Here is a 19,543-nt window from a genome sequence, read left to right as displayed (position 1 = left end):
TTCAGCTCAGGGATACCCACTCGATCTTAATTGTATTTCATTATACTTGGTTGTTTTTATGCTTGGTTCTATAATTCTACTCATTTACTGACTCATTCAAATATGCATATACAACAGATAGTACCACAGTGAGCCACCTCCAGCCTAAAAATAGCCAGAAATGCTCTTTGGTTAAAATATGATAAAAAATTTATACGGAAACGCTGAGCAATCTACTGAATATGACCCAATTCCTCTCTTTTAGGGCTCTATGTAAATAAGAACACTCTGTATAACCACCTGTATTTTAAATTGGCTTATTGGCCATAGATAAATCTTAAAAAGGTGTCTTGTGGTTCAGCTGAAATGCTATCTTTCATCTAACATCTAAAACATTAATATAAGTGGGCATATCAAAAGAGGAATTATAAGAAGAGAGTAAATAACCTTCGAGGGCTCTATTTTTGAAATTTCACAAAACTGAATATGCACATTCCCAGCAACATATAAACTAAATTCCTATTAATTAACCAGAAACATGAATCAGAACACTCTACAGCAATGATAATTGACCAGCACGTGCCAATTAACCACTACAGGTAAAAAATTAACTAGAACTACATGAACAGACCCAGATGCGCTTGACAAATCCCATAGATATAACACTAAGCCAGAACCGAGTTGCAAAAAATAACTACAGAGGGCTAGGAGTGTGGTCTAGTGGTAGAGTACCTGCCTGGCATGCACCAAGACCTGGATCTGATTCCTCAGTACCACACACACAGAAAAATCCGTAAGTGATGCTGTGGCTCAAGTGGTAGAGTGCTAGCCTAGAGAAAGCCCAACCCAAGGACAGTGCTCAGGCCCTGAGTTCAAGCCCCCGGACTGGCATATACATGCGCGCGCGCGCGTGTGTGTGTGTGTGTGTGTGTGTGTGTGTGTGTGTGTGTGTGTGTGTGTGTGTGTGTGTGTGTGTGTGTGTTTATTGTTTGCAATAAATGTTAATTGAGATTTACCTGAAACTCTTAGGAGACTTAGGAGGTTTGCAATAAATGTTAACTGAGATTTACCTGAAACTCTTAGGAGACTTAGGAGGTCTCTTATCTCCACTAATCCAGAAGTGAAGGTACAGTTCAAGTGGCAGAGTACTAATCTTGAGCAAACAGTGTCCCAGGACAGTGTCCAGGCTCTGAGTTCAAGCCCAAGGACTGGTAAAAATACATACATACAAACATACAAACATACATACATACATACATACATACATACATACATACATAAAATAAGACTGGTATGGTGGCTCATGCCTATAATCCTAGCTACTCAGGAGGCTGAGACCTGAGGACTGAGGTTCAAAGCCAGCCTGGGCACCAGTCTGAGACTCTAATCTCCAATTAACTACTAGAAAACTGGAAGTGGCAAGTGATACTGCGGCTCAAGGGGTATGGAGGTAGTCTTGAGCTGACGAGCTCAGGTATAGTGCCCAGAGCCAGAGTTCAAGCCCCACGACCGACAAATAAAAAAATTAAAATTAAAAAATTGTTTTAAAAAATCATAGATTACTTATATGTTCTTCAAGCCAATCCGGCCTTGAAAAGAACCAGGTTACTATAGTTTGGTGCTGGAAGCAGCCTGCATGTTTCAACTCCTGCTTTCTATATTTTAGCACCAAGAAAACTTTCTGGCACCATAGTCAAAGGCATCCTTCAGATGAATCATATTCCAGCTGAGTCCATATCCAGATCTCTCAGCTGTCATGGTCTCTAAAGAATGCCACCCAGCCACCTGACCCCCATGCTCCTTCCTACAGCCTGCAGTGGACAGAGAGAAGTAACACAACGCCAGTCTGTCCCTCTACATTAGTCTAAATTCACTGCAATTTGCCTTCACCAAATTCTGTCACAACTCAGGACAGTAGTGATTTCTACTCTGGGAATGAGTCACACACTAAGTACCTGACACCAAACACTCACTGAGACAACCCAAGAGGGAAAGACAGAAAGCACTCGTGTGGGCCTACAGTCATCAGTGGAAGGCAACAGAATTGAGGAGAAAGTTAGAAAAGGATGCCCAGAAAGAGAAACTATTCATCCTTAATGATAAGAAACAAAGCCAGCCAGGCATACCAGTAACTCATGCCTCTAACCTGAGCTACTCAGGAAGCTGAGATCCAAGCCTCAGAGGCATCCCAGGTAGGAAAGTCCATAAGACTCTTATCACTAAATATCCAGTGTAACTCCAAAAGTAGAGATGTAACACAAGTAATATAGCATGAGCCTTGAGTGAAAAAGAGACAATGCCTAGGCCCTGAGTACCACAAATTTTAAAAAGGACAAAGAAACGAACCAAAAAATCAAAACAAAACAATCCCCTGTCTCTTTGGTAGCTGAGTAGCTATAGGCCACCCCCTCCTGTAATGCTAATCCTGACCATAAATACCCTAGAAGGGATTCCAGTGTGTGCAGCTGAGAAGAAATCAGCTTACCCTTCTGATAAAGGGTAAGGTTAAGCTGCCCTCTGAACTGAAGCTAAAGCATCCTGATGTACAGACACATACAGGAAGAGCGCTCCCACTTTGTCTACCTTGCCAAGAGTAATTGTACATTAGTGAGTCCAACAATTAAGCAATGAGCTCAAGGAGAAAAAAAAAGAGACTGTCCCATGGAGGCTGTGACCAAATCCTGAGCCCTGTGAGCTCACAGATCCAGTAATTCTGCTAGTGACATGATGACTGTGACTTTGTCACAGCTCTTTAGTAGCCTCCTGGTCCTTGCAGGGCCATATGAAGATCTGGGACAAAGAAATCACCTGGCTTCTTTTCCAAATGAACTGATACTAAATTAGGTAGCACCAAGACTTATATGTGTGATTCTAAGAACATGAATTTCCTTTTCCTCTGGGTAGATTCAAGCTCACAATCCAGACTCTAATCATTAGTTCAGTTAATAACCATGTGCTACAAGAAGACCCATCTGAGCCCATAAAATTAACACACAAACAAATTCCCCAAACCACAAAGCACAAGAAGAAGCAGAACTATATGGGATGTTGAAATAGGAAGAAGAAATGAACAGATGTGGTGCCGGCATGTAGCTGCTTTGAGAGCCAACAAGCCCCCGGGGGACCCACCGCCCAGCACAGGCCATCTCCCATTCCCAGGGTGGGTTAAGGGGTCTCTCTTGAATGTCAGCCTCTCACTCTCATCCAAAGCCCATGCTGGCAAAGCTCACATCTGTGGGGGAGAGACACACCCTTACTCAGAAGTGTGGCATCCATGCCAGGGTTTCCAGATTAATAGGATCGCAAGGACTGTTGAGCTCACTCCTGAGAGGAAGGCAAATAGCATGGAACCCAGTTTCAGGCACAACATGGCTTGAGCAAACACAACCATGTTATACTTCTATCCAACTAAATGTGGGTCTGTGGTTAAAGTGAGTTCCCCCAAAGACTCTTGCATTAGACGCTAGGTCCCCAGTATGGCAATGATGAGTCATGGTGGAATTGTAAGAGTGGAGTCTAGTAAGTTAGGTTACTGAGGGGGGTCATTGTCCTCAAAAGAGATTAATGTAGTTCTCATGAGAACACAGTGCATTCCTGCAACAGTGAGTTCTCCATGCTCAAGCTCTCTGACTTCTTGTCTTACCTTGTGATTCTCTCTCTCTCATATATTGTCTCTGTCTGTCCCTCTCTCTCTCTTTCACACATACACACACACACACACACACACACACACACACACACACACACACACACACACACACACACATTTTCCCATCACGGCACTATCTGCCATGATATGACACAGTCAAGAAGGGCTTCACCAGAGTCATCAAACAGATAAGGCCTCTTGTTCTTTAACTTTCAGCCCCCAAGAACTGTGATCTAAATAAAGTTTTCTTTATAAATACCCAGCCTCAAGTATTTTTGTCACAGTAACAGAAAAGTTGACTTACAGAGCCCCAATAACAAGGATGGTATCATAACCATCTCTGCATGCCAAGTATCTGCCTGGCATGGTGCATTACCCTTACTGAAAGCTCAATAGATGATCACTATAGGAATTAAACTCAACAAATCAACTGCTACTTCTAATACATTTCACATTCTAACATTCCAATCCAAAAAGGGCTCTTTCCAGAACTTGATAATGGCAAATATGGGGTTGGCCTAAGGGCAGACTATTTAGACAACAAACCTGACCTGGGAAATGAAATCAGAAAGAAAATTCCACCTCACTAAATATAATTTACAGTATATATACAAGAATATATACATTTAGGTTTAAAAATGAATAAATAAATGAGCCAGGCACTTTGGCTTATATCTATAATCCTAATTATTCAGGAAGGCAAGATCCAGAGGATCACAATTTGAAGCCAGACCAGGAGAAAAAGACTGTAAGTCTCCAGCTCAAAAAAGAAAACATAAATCCGAGCACTGGTAGCTCACGCCTGTAATCAATCCTTAGCTAATCAGGAGGCTAAGATCTAAGAATCGCACTTCAAGCCAGGCGAGAAAGTCTGTGAGATTTATTTCCAATTAATTACCAAAAAGCCACAAGTGGAGCTGTGGCTCAAGTGACATAGCGTTAGCCTTCATAAACAACTAAAAAACAGAGTCCAGGCTCTGAGTTCAAGCTCCATGCCTGCAACAAAAAAAAATGGAGACATGATTCAGTAGTAGAGCACCAGCTAGACAAGTGTACGGTTCTAAATTCAATCCCCAGATTGAACATAAATAAGAAGAAACCAATACTTACCTATGTCATTTTTCCTTTTCATTTCATTACTACTTTTCTCCAAATCCTATATTTGAAATGAAAAAGATAAAGGTAAGTCTCATCACATAACAGAGTCAGCAATACCGCTAAGTATATATGCTATGTATTCGCAGTTGAAGAGATTTGAAAATGGAAACTTGGAAATACTTCCCTAAAGGAATGAGACTCTAAATGGAAGGGGTGAGAAAGCAATGATATACTTGTACATTGTACCAGAAACTCAAAGGTGGGGCTGCATCTTTCTTACCAGATTTTTACAGAGCTGAAGCTCATTCCTCCTATGTAAAATGATGCTCTCGGGTTCTGAAAACCCTGCCAACTGCAAAACATTGCAATGGAAGGTTTTACTCATACGGAGGTGCTCCCTGAGTTATTGTGTGCTGCAGCAACTAAGTATAAATCATTCAGTCTCAGTAACTCAAGTTATCTTTCATCACCTAGAATTTAGCACCATGATCTCCCCTTCCTAGGAGGCATCCCTGGGGGCCTGCACAGGGACATGGAGTCCAGCTGACGGTGGCTACTATGGTCTGAATGCATGCCCTGAACAGCGTGTGTGTTGAAAACTTTACCCCAATGCTACAGTATGGCAAGGTAAAACCTTAGATATGAGTGCTCTGCTGTCATGACTTGTACTCGTGTTGTTATAGAGGGAGTAGGTTCATAATCAAGAGAATGAATTTGCTCTAAAATGAAGTTCAGCAAGGCATGAGAATGGCACAGAGAGAGAGAGAGAGGAAGAAAGGAAGGGAGGGAAGGAGGGATTGATGGAGGGAAGGAAATTTGGAAGGAAAATGAAGAACTTTCAGTTCCTTATAAATCATTCAGTCTCCGTAATTCTATTATAGTAACACACTTGGTCACTAGAACTCATAAGCAAAGAAGAGCTCCTGACAGCTGCCTAGCTCTAGTCATAGAAATCTGGACGTGGATACAGAAATATCTGGTTCTGGTCCTGCATAACTCTAGTATGAACTCTAAAAGATGATCTGGCAAAGTTCAAGACCTCAGCAACTAACCCTACCATGTTCAAGATCATCCCCCATTAGGACAGAGTTGTCTAATTTCCTTCTTCCATTTCAACAGCCACATGCTACAATTATGTCAATTGGATGGAGTCAAATATACTTCAAATTCCTTCACAGACTATAACAGAAATGCAGTTGAAAGGCTTTACCAACAAAATTGGGAGCAGCTTGAAAGTCAAGACATAGCCACAAAGAGATGTGCCCTGTCGGAATGACAAAAGGGACAGGAACATGACAACAAACAGGGAGAAAAGAGCTAAACACATGAAAGTGGCTACCTTGGGTAGCATGTTATAAAATGACTTTGTCTCATTGTTAGAAGTGCCACTGAGCTAGACTCATACCAGCAGTACTGAGGATTATGGTTCAAAGACAGCCCACGCAGCAAAGTCAGTAAGACTCTTACCTCCAATTAACCAGAAGTTGACATATGACTCAAGTAGTAGAGCACTACTCAAGCAAAAAAACAAAAAACAAAAAAAGGTGCTGGGGTTGAAGCCCCAGTTCAAGCCCCAATACTGGCAACAGAAAATAAAAAAATAAATAAATAAAGGAAAAGACATGCCACTTAGTAGTGGAGAACCCATAGACAGATGCTGACTTATTACAGCTAAGGGCCAAATGACAGTTCATTTAAAAAAAAAAAAAAAACAAGCACTAAAAATGACTAGATACTTCTCTGAATGTACTGAGCCCAAATAAGTTATCACCATAAGATGGCATGAGTGGACTAAATCATCTATGCATTACCTGATGCTCTTGTCCTGGTCTCAGGACCTGACTGGCACATTTACCTACTTCCTGCCTCTTAGCCAAACTGCTTTCTTCTTCACAGGAGGCCACAGATTCAGCTGTCAATCAAGGTCCAAAGAAAAACAGAACATGTATCAAAGAAAAACTACACTAGGAACTGGGCGAGGTGGCTCACACCTGTAATCCTACCTACTCAGGAGGCTTAGATCTGAGGATCTCGGTTCAAAGCCAGCCCAGGCACTAAAAAGTCCAAGAGACTCTTATCTCCAATTAATCAAACTGAAAGTGGTGCTGTGGCTCAAGGGGTAGGGCAGTATCCTTGAGCTAAAGAGCTCAGGGATAACACCCAGGCCCAGAGTACAAGCCCCACAACCAACAAACAACCAACAACAACAAAAAAACTACACTAGGGGCCAGGAGAAGTGGCTCACACCTGTAATCCTCGCTATTCTGGAGACAGAGATCAGGAGAACCTCAAGTCAAGGCCAGTGCACACACATAAGATACCACCTCCACCAATAAAAGCTGAGCACAAGGGTACATGCCTGTCATCCCAGCTATGTGGGAAGCAAAGCTAGTAGAAGCATGAGTTAGCCTGGTTTGGGGCATGAATGTGAGACCTCATTCAAAAAATAGCTAAGCAAAAAAAAAAAAAAAAAAAAAAAAAAGAGGAAGGATATGGCTCAAGTGACAAAGTACAAAGCTCTGACTTCAAATCCTAATACAGCCAAGTTTTGTTTTTTTTTTCAGAAGAGGAAAAAATAAACTGCACTAAACCCAACACTTCCTTTCACAAAAAAGTAATCTCCTGAAATTAAAATGATTTCCCACAACCCATCAGTCACTAGCCATAAAACACTCAGATCCTCCACGGGTTTTGTTCCTTCCTGATAATATAGACTCATGTCCACCTAGCTTTCCCAGGGGCATTTCTCACAGGTGAACTTACAATCCAGTGAAAGTAACATCTGATGCAGCAAGAACATATCCCTCAACAAGCTAAGAGGTGAAAAACTTCCAGGAACTCCCCATGACTCCATGGAAATCAAAGCAAACCAACCAACCACTAAAGCTCAGACTGGCTAACACAGCAGCCAGGAAAAGAAAACACTGGCTATTTAAAACGACTCCGTTTGTAAAAATAAAATAAATGAATAAAACATCCAAGGAGCAGATGAATTAGGTGAATTGATATGGAACCAAAACGTCTTGAGTAATTTCATCTTTGAGAAAGAAAATAAGACTAAATGAAGGAATGGACAGAACATTTCAAAGCATGTCTTCCCCAGTGACTAGGCTTGGCTCTTTCTAATAACAGAGAAACACATGGTCTGTTCTATTGTCTCTGCAGCCATGGGACTATCAATGTTTATCAAAATGCTTGCTGGTAAGGTTGTTTAAATCAACTGAATTTCTATGCAGGTAGGAAAAGAGATCTGCTGTGAACACAGCCACCTCACAGACAGTTTTTCCCACAGGAAAAGACACAGCCAAGTCACTCAGCACATGGTTCTTGTTAGTTTGTTTTTGTGCCAGTACTGGGGCTTGAACTCAAGGCCAATCACTCTCAGTTGGCTTTTAAACTCAAGGCTGGAGTTCTCTGCTCAAGCCACACTTCTACTCTCAGTTTTTGGCTGGTATTTGGAGATGAGTCTTACACACTGGCTCCCAGGCTGGCTTCGAACCTCAGTCTTCAGGTCTCAGCCTCCTCAGAAAAATTTGACGTGAAATCTCAGACAAGGAAAGAAGCAAAATTCCATCTTCTATCCCTGTTACTACTACCACCTTCTGAATTCAAAATACACTAATCCAGGTGTATTTTCATCTGTACACTCAGCTGTAACCTAGTGCTATATTCTTATTCCGTCCCTGGTACTTATTAGCTCAGGCCTCCATTTCTCTTCCATACAATGAGAGTATAGAACCAGGGACTGGTTGCTCATGTGCCTATAATCCTAGCTACTCAGGAGGCTGAGATCTGAAGCCAGCCTGGGAAAAGTCTATAAGACTCTGATCTCCAATAAACTACTCAAAAAAGGCTAGTGCCTTGAGCAAAAAGAAGCTTGGGGACAGAGCCCAGGGTCTGAGTTCGAGCCCCATGAACAAAAAATAAACAAATAAATAAATAAATAAATAAATAAATAAATAAATAAATAGAATAGAGAGAGAACAAAGCTGAGCACTGTAATTTCTAAATTCATTAAGCAAAATTTTCATTCTGTTCCTAATCCATAAGCAGCATCTTAAATTCATCATCAGTAATCCTCAGCCTTGCCAAACACATCCAATGATGCAATAATAAAACAGTTCAAGGTGAATGTGTAAGAAATCAGAAAATGTATCTTTCAGTAATCCTGTGAATTTGGTAAAAATCACTTAACATTTCCAAGGCTAAGTTTTCTCTGTCATAACTGGGAATATCCACTTTGCTTAGCAACACTGAGAAGATGAAATTAAATGAGGTCCATGAAAATGCTTTATTAACCATAAAGAGTATTAGAATCACAAGAAATTATTATTATCATTTCCTCTGTGGAGAGATTCCATAACAGAGTCAGAGCAGATCACACTGTAGAAGAAACTTTCTATTAATAAATGAGTCTTGCCAGCATCAGTTTCCATACCCATATTCCTAGCTACTCAAGGGTGAGAGTTGAAGGACTGAGGTTTGAGGTCAACATGGACAGAAAAGTTTACATAACCCTCTCTTGAAAAGAAAGGAACAAAAAGGGGATAGAGATATGATTCTAGTGGTAGAGTACCTGCCAAGCAAGCATTATGCCCTGAGTTCGAATCCAGTACTGAAAAAAAAAAGAAAAAGAAAATAATGGCCTTCTGTGGAATGAGAGGTACAACTGAGAAGGGATAGGTCAAATGGAGCATATAAAAGGGAGAGAATGTCATCAAAATCCTTTTATGTCCATGTGTGGAAATGGAACCACGGCACCTACTGAGACTGATTTGGGAAGGGAGGAGAGGAAGAGTGACAGAGTGGGTGGGTCCTGATCAAGATTCTATGTATGCATGTACAGACGCGTCAAAATGAAACCCCCCTTAACACAATTAATTGATGCTAATGGAATATCCTTTGCCAGTCCTGGGCTTGAACTCAAAGCCTGGGCACTGTCTTTGGACACTTTTGCCTTTTGAGCCACAGTGCCACTTCTTCCTTTTTCGAGTATGTGGTACTGAGGAATCAAACCAGGGCTTTGAGCATGCTAGGCGAGCACTCTACCACTAGGCTACGCCCCCGGCCTGGGGAAAAAAAAATTTTTTTTTTAAAGGGAACAGTGCGGAACTAATTAGAGAACTCAATGGAGTCAGTGAATATGACAAGAGCAAGTCATATTTTGAAACACTTTTTCTCTTCCTCCCATGTTATACTGGTCCCTTGCAAAGTCCAAATAAATTTTTTTTTAAAAAGGCACGTTTAGTTCATGGACGTAATAATGATAAACTCTGAGAGGTGGAAACAAAGCTGCCTCCCAGGCCTGGCTTCTGGCTTGAGCCAACAAGGAATCTGGCAGATTGGCCAATGCTAGAGTGTCCCACCCGGTGCCCGGCATGCCCTTCACATGGCGCCACCTACAAGGTCACAAGAACAAGGCTCTTGAGACTTCTCTGACCTAGAAAATCCTTTCACAGGTTAGGAAATCCAAACTGAGAGCTACATCGGGTAAGACTAGAGAAAACTGTGGCCCCTGCCTGTGGTGGCTAGTCTTGCTTGTCAACTTGTTTGGACTGAGAAGTACCAAGGAGAATGGTACAGCCCAACTGGGGAGAAGGGTGCTTCCACACAGACAACTGACTAGAGGAAGACCTGCCATCCATGTGGACTGTCCCCCACAGGCCAGGCCAGGCGAGGCCAGGCCAGGGGGAGGAGACAAGGGGAAAGCCTGAGAGTGCAGGCCTCTCTCTCTTTCCCATTCCGTCTCTCTTTTTATTTCCCTCTCTGTTCCTCTGCCTGTCCTTGTCCTTCTCTCTTTCTTTTTCTCCCTCTTCCATGATCCTCTCTCTTCCTTCTCCCACAATCCTCTCTCTCTGTCCCTATTTCTTTTTTTCTTTTCTTTCTTTCTTTCTTTCTTTTTTTTTTCTTGGTGTGTCGGTCACAGGGCTTGAACTCTGGGCCTGGGAATTGTCCCTGAGCTCCGCAGCTCAAGGCTAGCACTCTACCCCTTGAGCCACTGTGCCACTTCTGGTTTTCTGGTGGTTACTGGAGATAAGAGTCTCACAGAGGGCCCGGGAGTTTGGCCTAGCGGTTAAAGTGCTTGCCTAGCAAGCACAAGGACCCGGGTTCGATTCCTCGGTATCCCACATGCACAACCAAGCCGGAAGTGGCAGAGACGAGACACAACCAAGCCGGAAGTGACTGAGACGAGACTGCAACAAGCGACAGAGAGCGGAGGCGAGCAAGCGGAGCCCAACCGAGTGGTGGCCGGAGCCAGCGGCCGGAGAGAGCGGGCCGGAGCAAGCGGGGCCAGAAAGAGAGAGAGAAGGGGGCCAAAAAAAAAAAAAAAAAAAAACACAGAGTTTTGGGCTGGCTTTGAACTGTGATTCTCAGATCTCAGCCTACTGTGTAGCTAAGATTACAGGCGTGAGCCACAAGCACCTGGCTCTGTCCCTATTTCTATTTCTTTCTTTCCTCCCCTTCCCCCCCCCCCCCCCCCCCCCCCGCTGTCCCTGTCCCCACCCCCTTCTGCTCTCATCTCCTTTTCTCTCTCTCCCTTTCCCTCTTCTCTCTGCTTCATCTTCTCTTTCTCTTCTTCCCCTCCCTCTTCCCCTCTCCCTCTCTCTCTGTTTCCTTACTCTCTGTTCCACTTCCTCTCCCTCCCTTTTTTCCTCTCCTCTCCTCTTTCTCTCTCTCTCTCTCTCTCTCTCCCTCCCTCCCTCCCTCCCTCCCTCCCTCCCTCTCTCTCTCTCCCCCTTTCTCTCCCACTGTTTCCTGACCACCCTGATATGAACAGCTCTGCTGGGCCAACACATTCCCAGTCATATGATGGACTGAAACATCAGAAACTGTAACTCAAAATAAATTTTTCTCCCTTAAGTTGTTTAGGTCAAATACTTTGTAACAGTGACAAAAAAAAAAAACTGACTAGCACATCAAGAAATATTTTTTAAATGTCTACCTCCATATCAAAATACTTTTTATCTAAAAATGACTGATATCCCCCATGGATCTACTTTAACTAGTAAAGAAATTTTTAAGCATAGCTATATAGGTTTCTGAGAGAACTTCAAAATCGGAGTTGAACAATATGATGTTAACTTATATAAACAACCATATCCACATTAACTATTGTTTTGTTGCTGTTCAGGTACTAGGGCTTGAACTCAGGGCCTGGGTGCTGTCCCTGAGCTTATATGCTCAAGTCTGGTGCTCTAGGACTTGAACCACAACCTACTTCTGTCTTTTTGGTGATTAAGTGGAGATAAGACTCTCACAGATTCTCCTGCTTGGGCTGGCTTTGAGCCACAATCCTCAGACATCATTCTCAATCGCAGCTAAGATTATAATCATCAACCACTAGCACCTACCCACCCCCACATTAACTACTGAAATATGAAACCCTCAAGAGTCTCTCAAAAATAAAGGAATTCGGGGCCGGGAGTTTGGCCTAGTGGTAGAGTGCTTGCCTAGCATGCAAGAAGACCCGGGTTCGATTCCTCCGTACCCCGCATACATAGCAAAAAGCCAGAAGTGGTGCTGAGGCTCAAGTGGTAGAGTACTAGCCTTGAGAAAGTCCAAGGACAAACTCAGGCTCTGAGCTCAAGCCCAGGACTGGCAAAAAATAAATTAATTAAATAAATAAATAAAGGAATTCGGGGCCAGGAGTTTGGCCTAGTGGTAGAGTACTTGCCTAGCATGCACGAAGACCCAGGTTCGATTCCTCCGTACCACATACATAGAAAAAAGCCAGAAGTGTTGCTAAGGCTCAAGTGGTAGAGCTCTAGCCTTGAGAAAGTCCAAGGACAGTGCTCAGGCCCTGAGCTCAAGCCTAGGACTGGCAAAAAAAAAAAGAAAGAAAGAAAGAAAGAAAGAAAGAAAGAAAGAAAGAAAGAAAGAAAGAAAGAAAGAAAGAAAAGAAAAGGAAAGAAAAAACAAAGGAAGGAATTCAAAAATAAAAAAATAAAGGAATTCAAAGGGAGGATAGAACATTAGAATTAGTACCTGAGACCGCTGGATTTCTTTCTTTATATCTTCCGATACCAAAGCAAAAGCTGGAAAGGGGGAGGGGGAAAAAAAAGAACATTTTAACATTAACAATTTAGGCCCATTCTCACATTTGATAATTTTGCTTATAATGAGAAAAAAATGTACAGAACACATTTGTTCCCTTTAAAATAACTGCATTGCTACAAACTAGTATTGCTGCTTTTCTTCATCTAAGACTTATTCAGATTATTCAGTAATGCAAAGCCACCAAGCCTGGGCTCCCAACCAAAAACAATACTACACCAAGGGAGAAAAAAAATCTGTGTATACCATTTGTGCCTGGAGCAGAAATAATCCACAAAGCAAAGACAAATGCAAAGTATTTCACTGAATCCTTGATTTGAATTCCTGAGAATCCAGAAGAAAGCACAAATTCCCACCATTGCCATCACTACCAAAGCCTAGAGGCCAACAGAACTACATTTGGAGGCAGCTTGCTCTTAGGAACTGTGGAGTCTAACATGTGATGCCAATGCCGTGGATCCCGAGGAGAGAATTTACAGAACCCTACTAAACAGTCTAGGCAAGAGAGCCAGGAGAAGTCAAAAAAAATCATTCCCCATTTCCAGTGATTTAAGGTTTTGAGTCAGAACCTCAAATAAGGATCTCCCTGGAGATACATTTAGCCTAGCCATTAAAAAATAATAACAGTAGCAGTATGAGAATAACAACACTTGGAAAACATAAAGCAAAATGATAAGCCAAACAGTCAGGAAGGTTAACAAACAAAACAATATGTTAAGCACACTTCCCCTAAAGAAATGCTTACAGAGGAAAGCATTGCAAAGGATTGGCCTCCTCCAATTAGCATGCCTGGGAGGAAAGGGCTAAGCCCTGCAGCACAAATACACAGAGGGCTAGAGAGGAGATACTGGACCACAAGGAGGATCTTAGCAGGGGTCCTCAGAGACAGAAACAATTCCGCCCGTTTAGATTCTTTCTTCCTAACCCCCTCCCCAGCCCACCCCAGATACCTCCATTTACCCATTGCCTCAAATTCTCCATTAACATCTGCTCAAAGGAAGTAATCTAAAACATATTCACACTGAAAAGCAAATGACTAACATGGTTTAATTGTTTCCATTTCCAAAATGACATTTCAAATGGCAGGACAAAATTGAAATGCAAGTCATAGGAAGTCTGGGTGGAATTTAGATGGTAGATGAGCCATCTGAGAGACCATCTCATCTAAAAAAACCAATTCCCAACTCTACAGTGTGGCTTATCCCTCTCAAGATGCTTTGCTTTCCCTCAGAGCCTCCATCACCACCTGACATACTATGGTTATTTGTCTATTACTTACACATTAGTAACTGTAAGCTACACAAGAGAAGAAATATAGCTTTACTGACTGCTGGCCCCAAGAACAAAGTACACAGAATGAGTTTAATAATACTGAAGGTCAAGTTCAGAAAAGGTGTCTCCCCTCAGCTGGTCCTGAAAGGTACCAAGGCATTATTGCTTGTCATAAGTAAGCAGTCAATGCTATTTTCCAGTATGACTATTTAAAGTAGGAATTACAAGTAAAGCCCACAAATTCTGCTTGTTGAAATCAAGACACACTACCGTATTCACGCTCCATCCAAAAATACACAGATTTTGAGTTTTACAAGTTTTTTCAAGGTTGCCATTACTCCTTGCCATTTTACTAGTGAGGCATTTTATTTTGCTGTTCCTGGTTCTGGGGATTAAAGTCAGGTGGCTTGTTCACAGCTGGTGCTCTACTACTTGAACCATGCCTCTAGTTCAGCTTTTTGCTGGTTATTTTGGAGATGGAATCTCTCACACAGACTTTTCTGTTTCAGCTGGCTTCAAATTGTGATCTTCTAAATCTCAGTCTCCTGACAGGCTGATATGAGCTACCACTAGTGCCTAGCTTTCTATGTGAGAAATTATCATTTGAAGAGTGAAGCAACTGTTTTCTATCACAAGGGCAAATCATATAGTAAGACTGCCCTCAATGCAAGAATTTTTCTTAAATTCCTGCTGGTTTGAGCTTTGCATTTCCATTTTTTTGAGGGGGGGGTGGTTTGTTTTGTTTTTAGTTGTTGTGGCAGTTCTTGTTTGTTTTAGTTTTAATTGTTCTTTTGGTTTGTTGTGGTTGTACCAGTACTGGCGTTTGAACTCAAAACCTCATACTCATTTTCCTCAGCTTTTTTGCTCATGGCTGGTGCTCTATCACTTGAGCCATTCCTCCAGTTCCCCAAAAGTATTCTGAAGACAAAGAGTGTTGTATCACTCATAATCTTAAACTAGCGCATCATTTTCAGGATTCCTACCAACAAACTCTCAGCTTCATGGAATTAAAGGAGTATGAATAGATGAGCAAAGTGGAAAAAAAAATGAGCAAGCAAGTAAGAAATGGAGGCCACCTTCAACAGTTCCATAAGCAGATGCATTTTGTAGTGCTTCCGTTTGATCATCACTACCAAAGTGATGTAAGCCTTCATATTTTTTATTTCTTCTTACTTTGGTTTTGATTTTCATACAATGAAAGGAGATGTGTCATTGCTCTTTTTTAAATTGCTTAAGCAGAACAAACTTAAGGAATATATATGTATATATATATATATATGTACTCAGATGTGATTTTCATTCTCAAAGTTCCTACAAAATTGGTAATTCCATGTCTGCATGAAATGGCCTATATTTTTATGCACATAAATGACAGGCTTAATTTTTCTAGGATATTAAAAGAAAGGCAAGCATACAAGCTTGCTTTTGTGCATAGCTCTGGATTGTGTACAAAATGACAGTAATAGGCTAGCAAATGAGGGAGAGGAAGAGATGGCAAAGCTTGCAAAAAAGAAGAGAACACTCCAGGGCTCAAGGTTTACTGTTTGGTTTCATGCTAATCTCCAGATTCAGCAGGAAAAGATATTCTTGAAAATCTGGACTTTGAATCTTCATGTACAGTTGGAGAAAATGTGCAAGGTAAATCATGATTTTTGTGTGCCAAACTTTTATTTGAAAGTAAGTCTCTCTTTTCTTTTTTTCCAACATGAACTCTGGTGACTTGGGACAGAGAGTGCTATTTAAAGTGCAAATCAGAACAGGCAACAGAAATCAGACCTGTTCCATAACTTTAAATAATTCAAGCCAGCGAATGTGTTAACATATCTAGATGGAAAGATAAAGCAAGATTTTACAACTAACCTGGGACTGGGATTTATGGGCTAGCTTAGACCCCAGGGCACATGAAAACTTGAAGAGTTAATTGCACTGCATTTAAGCAACACTAATCAACTGCCTTTTCTGGTTCCTGGGAGGTGGCAAAGGACCCTGGTCACCATGCAGGGAACAAGTGTGCTTTGGGATTTGTGACTCAATTTTCATTCCTGTTCTCCTGACTTGTCCTCCCAAAATCTGTGTAACTCCTATTACAGACACCAAACAAAATCTAAAAGATCACCAAGACCCCTATTCACAGGGACACTATGGAAAGGAATGAAATGGTGCCCAAACCTTGGGCCCCTAGCTCAGCTGGCCACGCTCATCAGTGACAATGATGACTGTATCTGTCAATACCAGCATAAAAGTCAGGAGGGTGAGATCAAACCTGGCACAGTGGCTCTGCTAATCAGGTCAAAGTTCCCATGACCACATTTTAGAGCTCCGGCTCACCAGGATGCTTGGAAGACCTTTTGTTCTCACACTAGGTAGGAAAAAAATCTTGGGGCCTCATTTTCTTTCCTATGACCTACTTACAAAACATGCTTCACTTTCCCAGCACAGCTGTGGCCTCCAAAGGCTGCCCCTCCCTGGAGCTTTCCAGGTTTCATTCCAGGTCCTCAGGATGGGGGCCTTAAGCTCCAGGATGCACAGCCCAAGGCTAGTTTGTTTGCTTCTGATTACAGACTTTGACGGTAATCCACAGCGGCTGTGGATGTAACACATGCAGCCGAGCAGCAGGAGATGGAGACACAGCTGCCTTTCCTTCCTGCTCTGAGGACAAGTCTACCGGTCCCTGAAGCTGCACACTTGCTGAGGAGCAACTCTACCCACCATCATGGGGCATTACTGCCAAGGCAAAAGATGGAAGGTCCTGTCACTCACACTAGGACCAACACAGAAGCAGCCCACAATGGCTAACTAGCAAGCATCATGTTTAGACAGGGTGTAGTAGTGTGTGCTAAGTGCTGTGTGTATCAACAGTTAGTCATTATACATCCTATTTTTATTTGTTCAACATACAGGAGTCACTCTGCTGTGAACCACAGGTTAACGTTACGCTGACTCTTGTGCCAGATGCTAATCACTCCTGCCTATAATCCTTGCTACTCAAGAGGCTGAGATCTAAGGATCCTAGTTCAAAGCCAACCCTGGGTAAGAAAGTCTGTGAAATTCCAATTGAGCACCAAAAAACCCTGAAATGAAGCAGTGGCTCGGGAGGTAAAGTGCTAGCTTTGAGCAAAAAAGCTCAGGAACAGTGCCCACACCCTAAGTTCAAGCTACAGGACTGGCACCAAAAAAAAAACAAAAACAACAACAAAAAAAAAGAATAGGTGTATTACTAGGTTTCAATTCAACAAGTCAAGGTGGTTTATAAGGACAATGAATTATAAATGTCACCCTTTCAATGGTTCTCCTCCATCTTTCCCACCCCCATCTATATCCCTGTTACTGAGTTCAATTTTAACCTCTGTACATTAAATATATAATGACTGTATTTACCTGCCCTTTATCTCTCCATTCATCTGCCCTCTCCTCCTCTTAAGCTTTCCCTGACAAAATATGCTTCAGCTTTCTGGTATTCATTTTGTTAGGAGTTACCATTGAAATCTTCCCCTGAATAGCCCATACTTTAGCCAAGTTGTTTGTGTATATAGGCATATATTTTCATATATGTTTATATATTTTCATATATGTTTATAATTTAGATCTAACTTCACCAATGACAGAAATGTACTGCGTGCCTCTCTAAGCCTGAGTTACTTCACTTAACATAAATTTTCTGGAGTCCATCCATTTCCCTGCAAATGACAATATCCGTCTTCCTAATAGGTGAGTACAATTCCATGGAGGGAGAGATTGCCATACTGATAGATTTCTGGAGAAGATGAGGAATGTGTAGGAAGAGGGAGAAGCAGACAAAATGACACAAACATGGCAGCTAGGAGGATGCTGGCAAGAGGCAAAAGTAGACCTGGGTCTGAGCTGAGGTGTAATAGCAGCCAGAGCAGTAGGCTAAGAGGATGAGGGGTTAGAAGGTACAGACTTGCAGGCAGAGGGTACAGGTGGGTAGGAGGAAAGGGATTAGAGGAGCGGTGAGGGAGAAGGCTGGAGGTGATTCCAGCTTTCACAGAGTTTGCTTGGCTAGGCAGCCATGGATAGGCTACAAAGTAAGGGCCAGGAACTTCACATGGAAACCTCCTATAATAGCTGCATTCCAAAGATGGAGGAATAGAGCAAATAACAGAGTATAAAGAGGCTTCAAATGCTAAATCCAGTGGCTCACACCTGTAATCGTAGCCACTCAGGAGGCTCGGATCTGAAGAGCACGGCTTCAAGCTAGCCTGAGAAGAAAAAGTCAGCGAGGTCAGGAAAAACCAGGATGTGGAGGTGTGGCTCAAGTGATAACTATGCCAGCCTTGAGGGGAGGGGGAAAAGCACAAGCAAGAATATAAGGCCCTAGTTCCTCAAAAGACTAAACATGGAGCTGCCTTATGACCCAGCAATTCCACTACTTGGCATTTACCCAATCTTCCAGAAACAAGGACACACTAAATCCACTAGCACAACCATGTTCATTGCAGCATTATTTACTATAGCAGATATGGAACCAACCCAGAAGTCCCTCAGTTGATGAGTGGATCAACAAGATGTGGTATTTGTACACAATGGAATTCTATGCTGCTGTCAGAAAGAATGACATCGCCCCATTTGTTAGGAAATGGAAAGACTTAGAAAAAAAATCATAATAAGTGAATTAAGCCAGACTCAAAGGAACTTAGGCTCAATGGTTTCCCTCATTTGTCAAAATCAGTAGAAACCTTGGGCTCTCCTAGCAGAGATTTACAATAGAACAAAACCTAGATACATAAGGCCATGTAGTATGACGCTAAATGTAAGGACCTCCAGGATATAGAAACAAAAGCTATATAATGAGTGTTTTCCTTAAGGTACTATGTTATCTCTCATCTCTTTTGCTGTCCCTTGGTTATCTCATATTGTTATAATATTTCACCTTGTATGATATATTTAATATATGCTTAATTGGTTATTTGAAATTGTATAGGGAAGGGGGAAATCAAGATGAGCGGGGGTGGGGGGAGGGAAGTGGGGACCCTGATATGAGAAAGGGTATCAATGTTCGTGAAATAATGCACCTTCTATCTGGTGAATATAATGTAACCCTTCTATTAATTACAATAAAAAATATATGAAAAAAAAAAGAATATAAGGCCCTGAGTTCAAGCCCAGTAACAACACACACACATACACACACACACACACACACACACACACACACACACACACACACAAAATGAGATGGAGAAAATGTTTAAAGATCAAGATGTATTATATTCATATCCTGCTTTGTTAAATGGCAATTCCTTTGTACAATTACTGAAAGATAATAAAAATGTATTTTAATAAATGAGATCCCAATGCTGATATCTCAGAGCAAGAAGACTAATATTATAAGACTTTAGCTTGGGCCCGGGAGTTTGGCCTAGCGGTTAAAGTGCTTGACTAGCATGCACAAAGACCCGGGTTCGATTCCTCGGTATCCCACATACACAACCAAGCCGGAAGTGGCAGAGACGAGACACAACCAAACCG

General features: G+C 42.0%; 1 protein-coding gene across 1 annotated transcript in view; it reads right to left on the bottom strand.

The window, feature by feature from the left end:
* The window catches only part of B3glct (beta 3-glucosyltransferase), a 115,372-nt gene that overhangs the window by 81,894 nt on the left and 13,935 nt on the right, over positions 1 to 19,543 (bottom strand). Inside the window, exons 2-3 of the mRNA XM_090341799.1 lie at positions 12,713 to 12,762; positions 4,739 to 4,784 (exon numbers count right to left, since the gene is read on the bottom strand). Of these exons, the coding sequence (XP_090197925.1) occupies positions 4,739 to 4,784; positions 12,713 to 12,762 (96 nt within the window). The remainder of the gene's footprint in view (positions 1 to 4,738; positions 4,785 to 12,712; positions 12,763 to 19,543) is intronic.

The sequence above is a fragment of the Megascapheus bottae genome, chromosome 11 (genome assembly GCF_031878675.1).
Source record: "Megascapheus bottae isolate mThoBot1 chromosome 11, mThoBot2.hap1, whole genome shotgun sequence".
Lineage (NCBI taxonomy): Eukaryota > Metazoa > Chordata > Mammalia > Rodentia > Geomyidae > Megascapheus > Megascapheus bottae.
The sequence above is the reverse complement of the archived record's forward strand: the minus strand, read 5'-3'. Positions and strand labels throughout refer to the sequence as shown.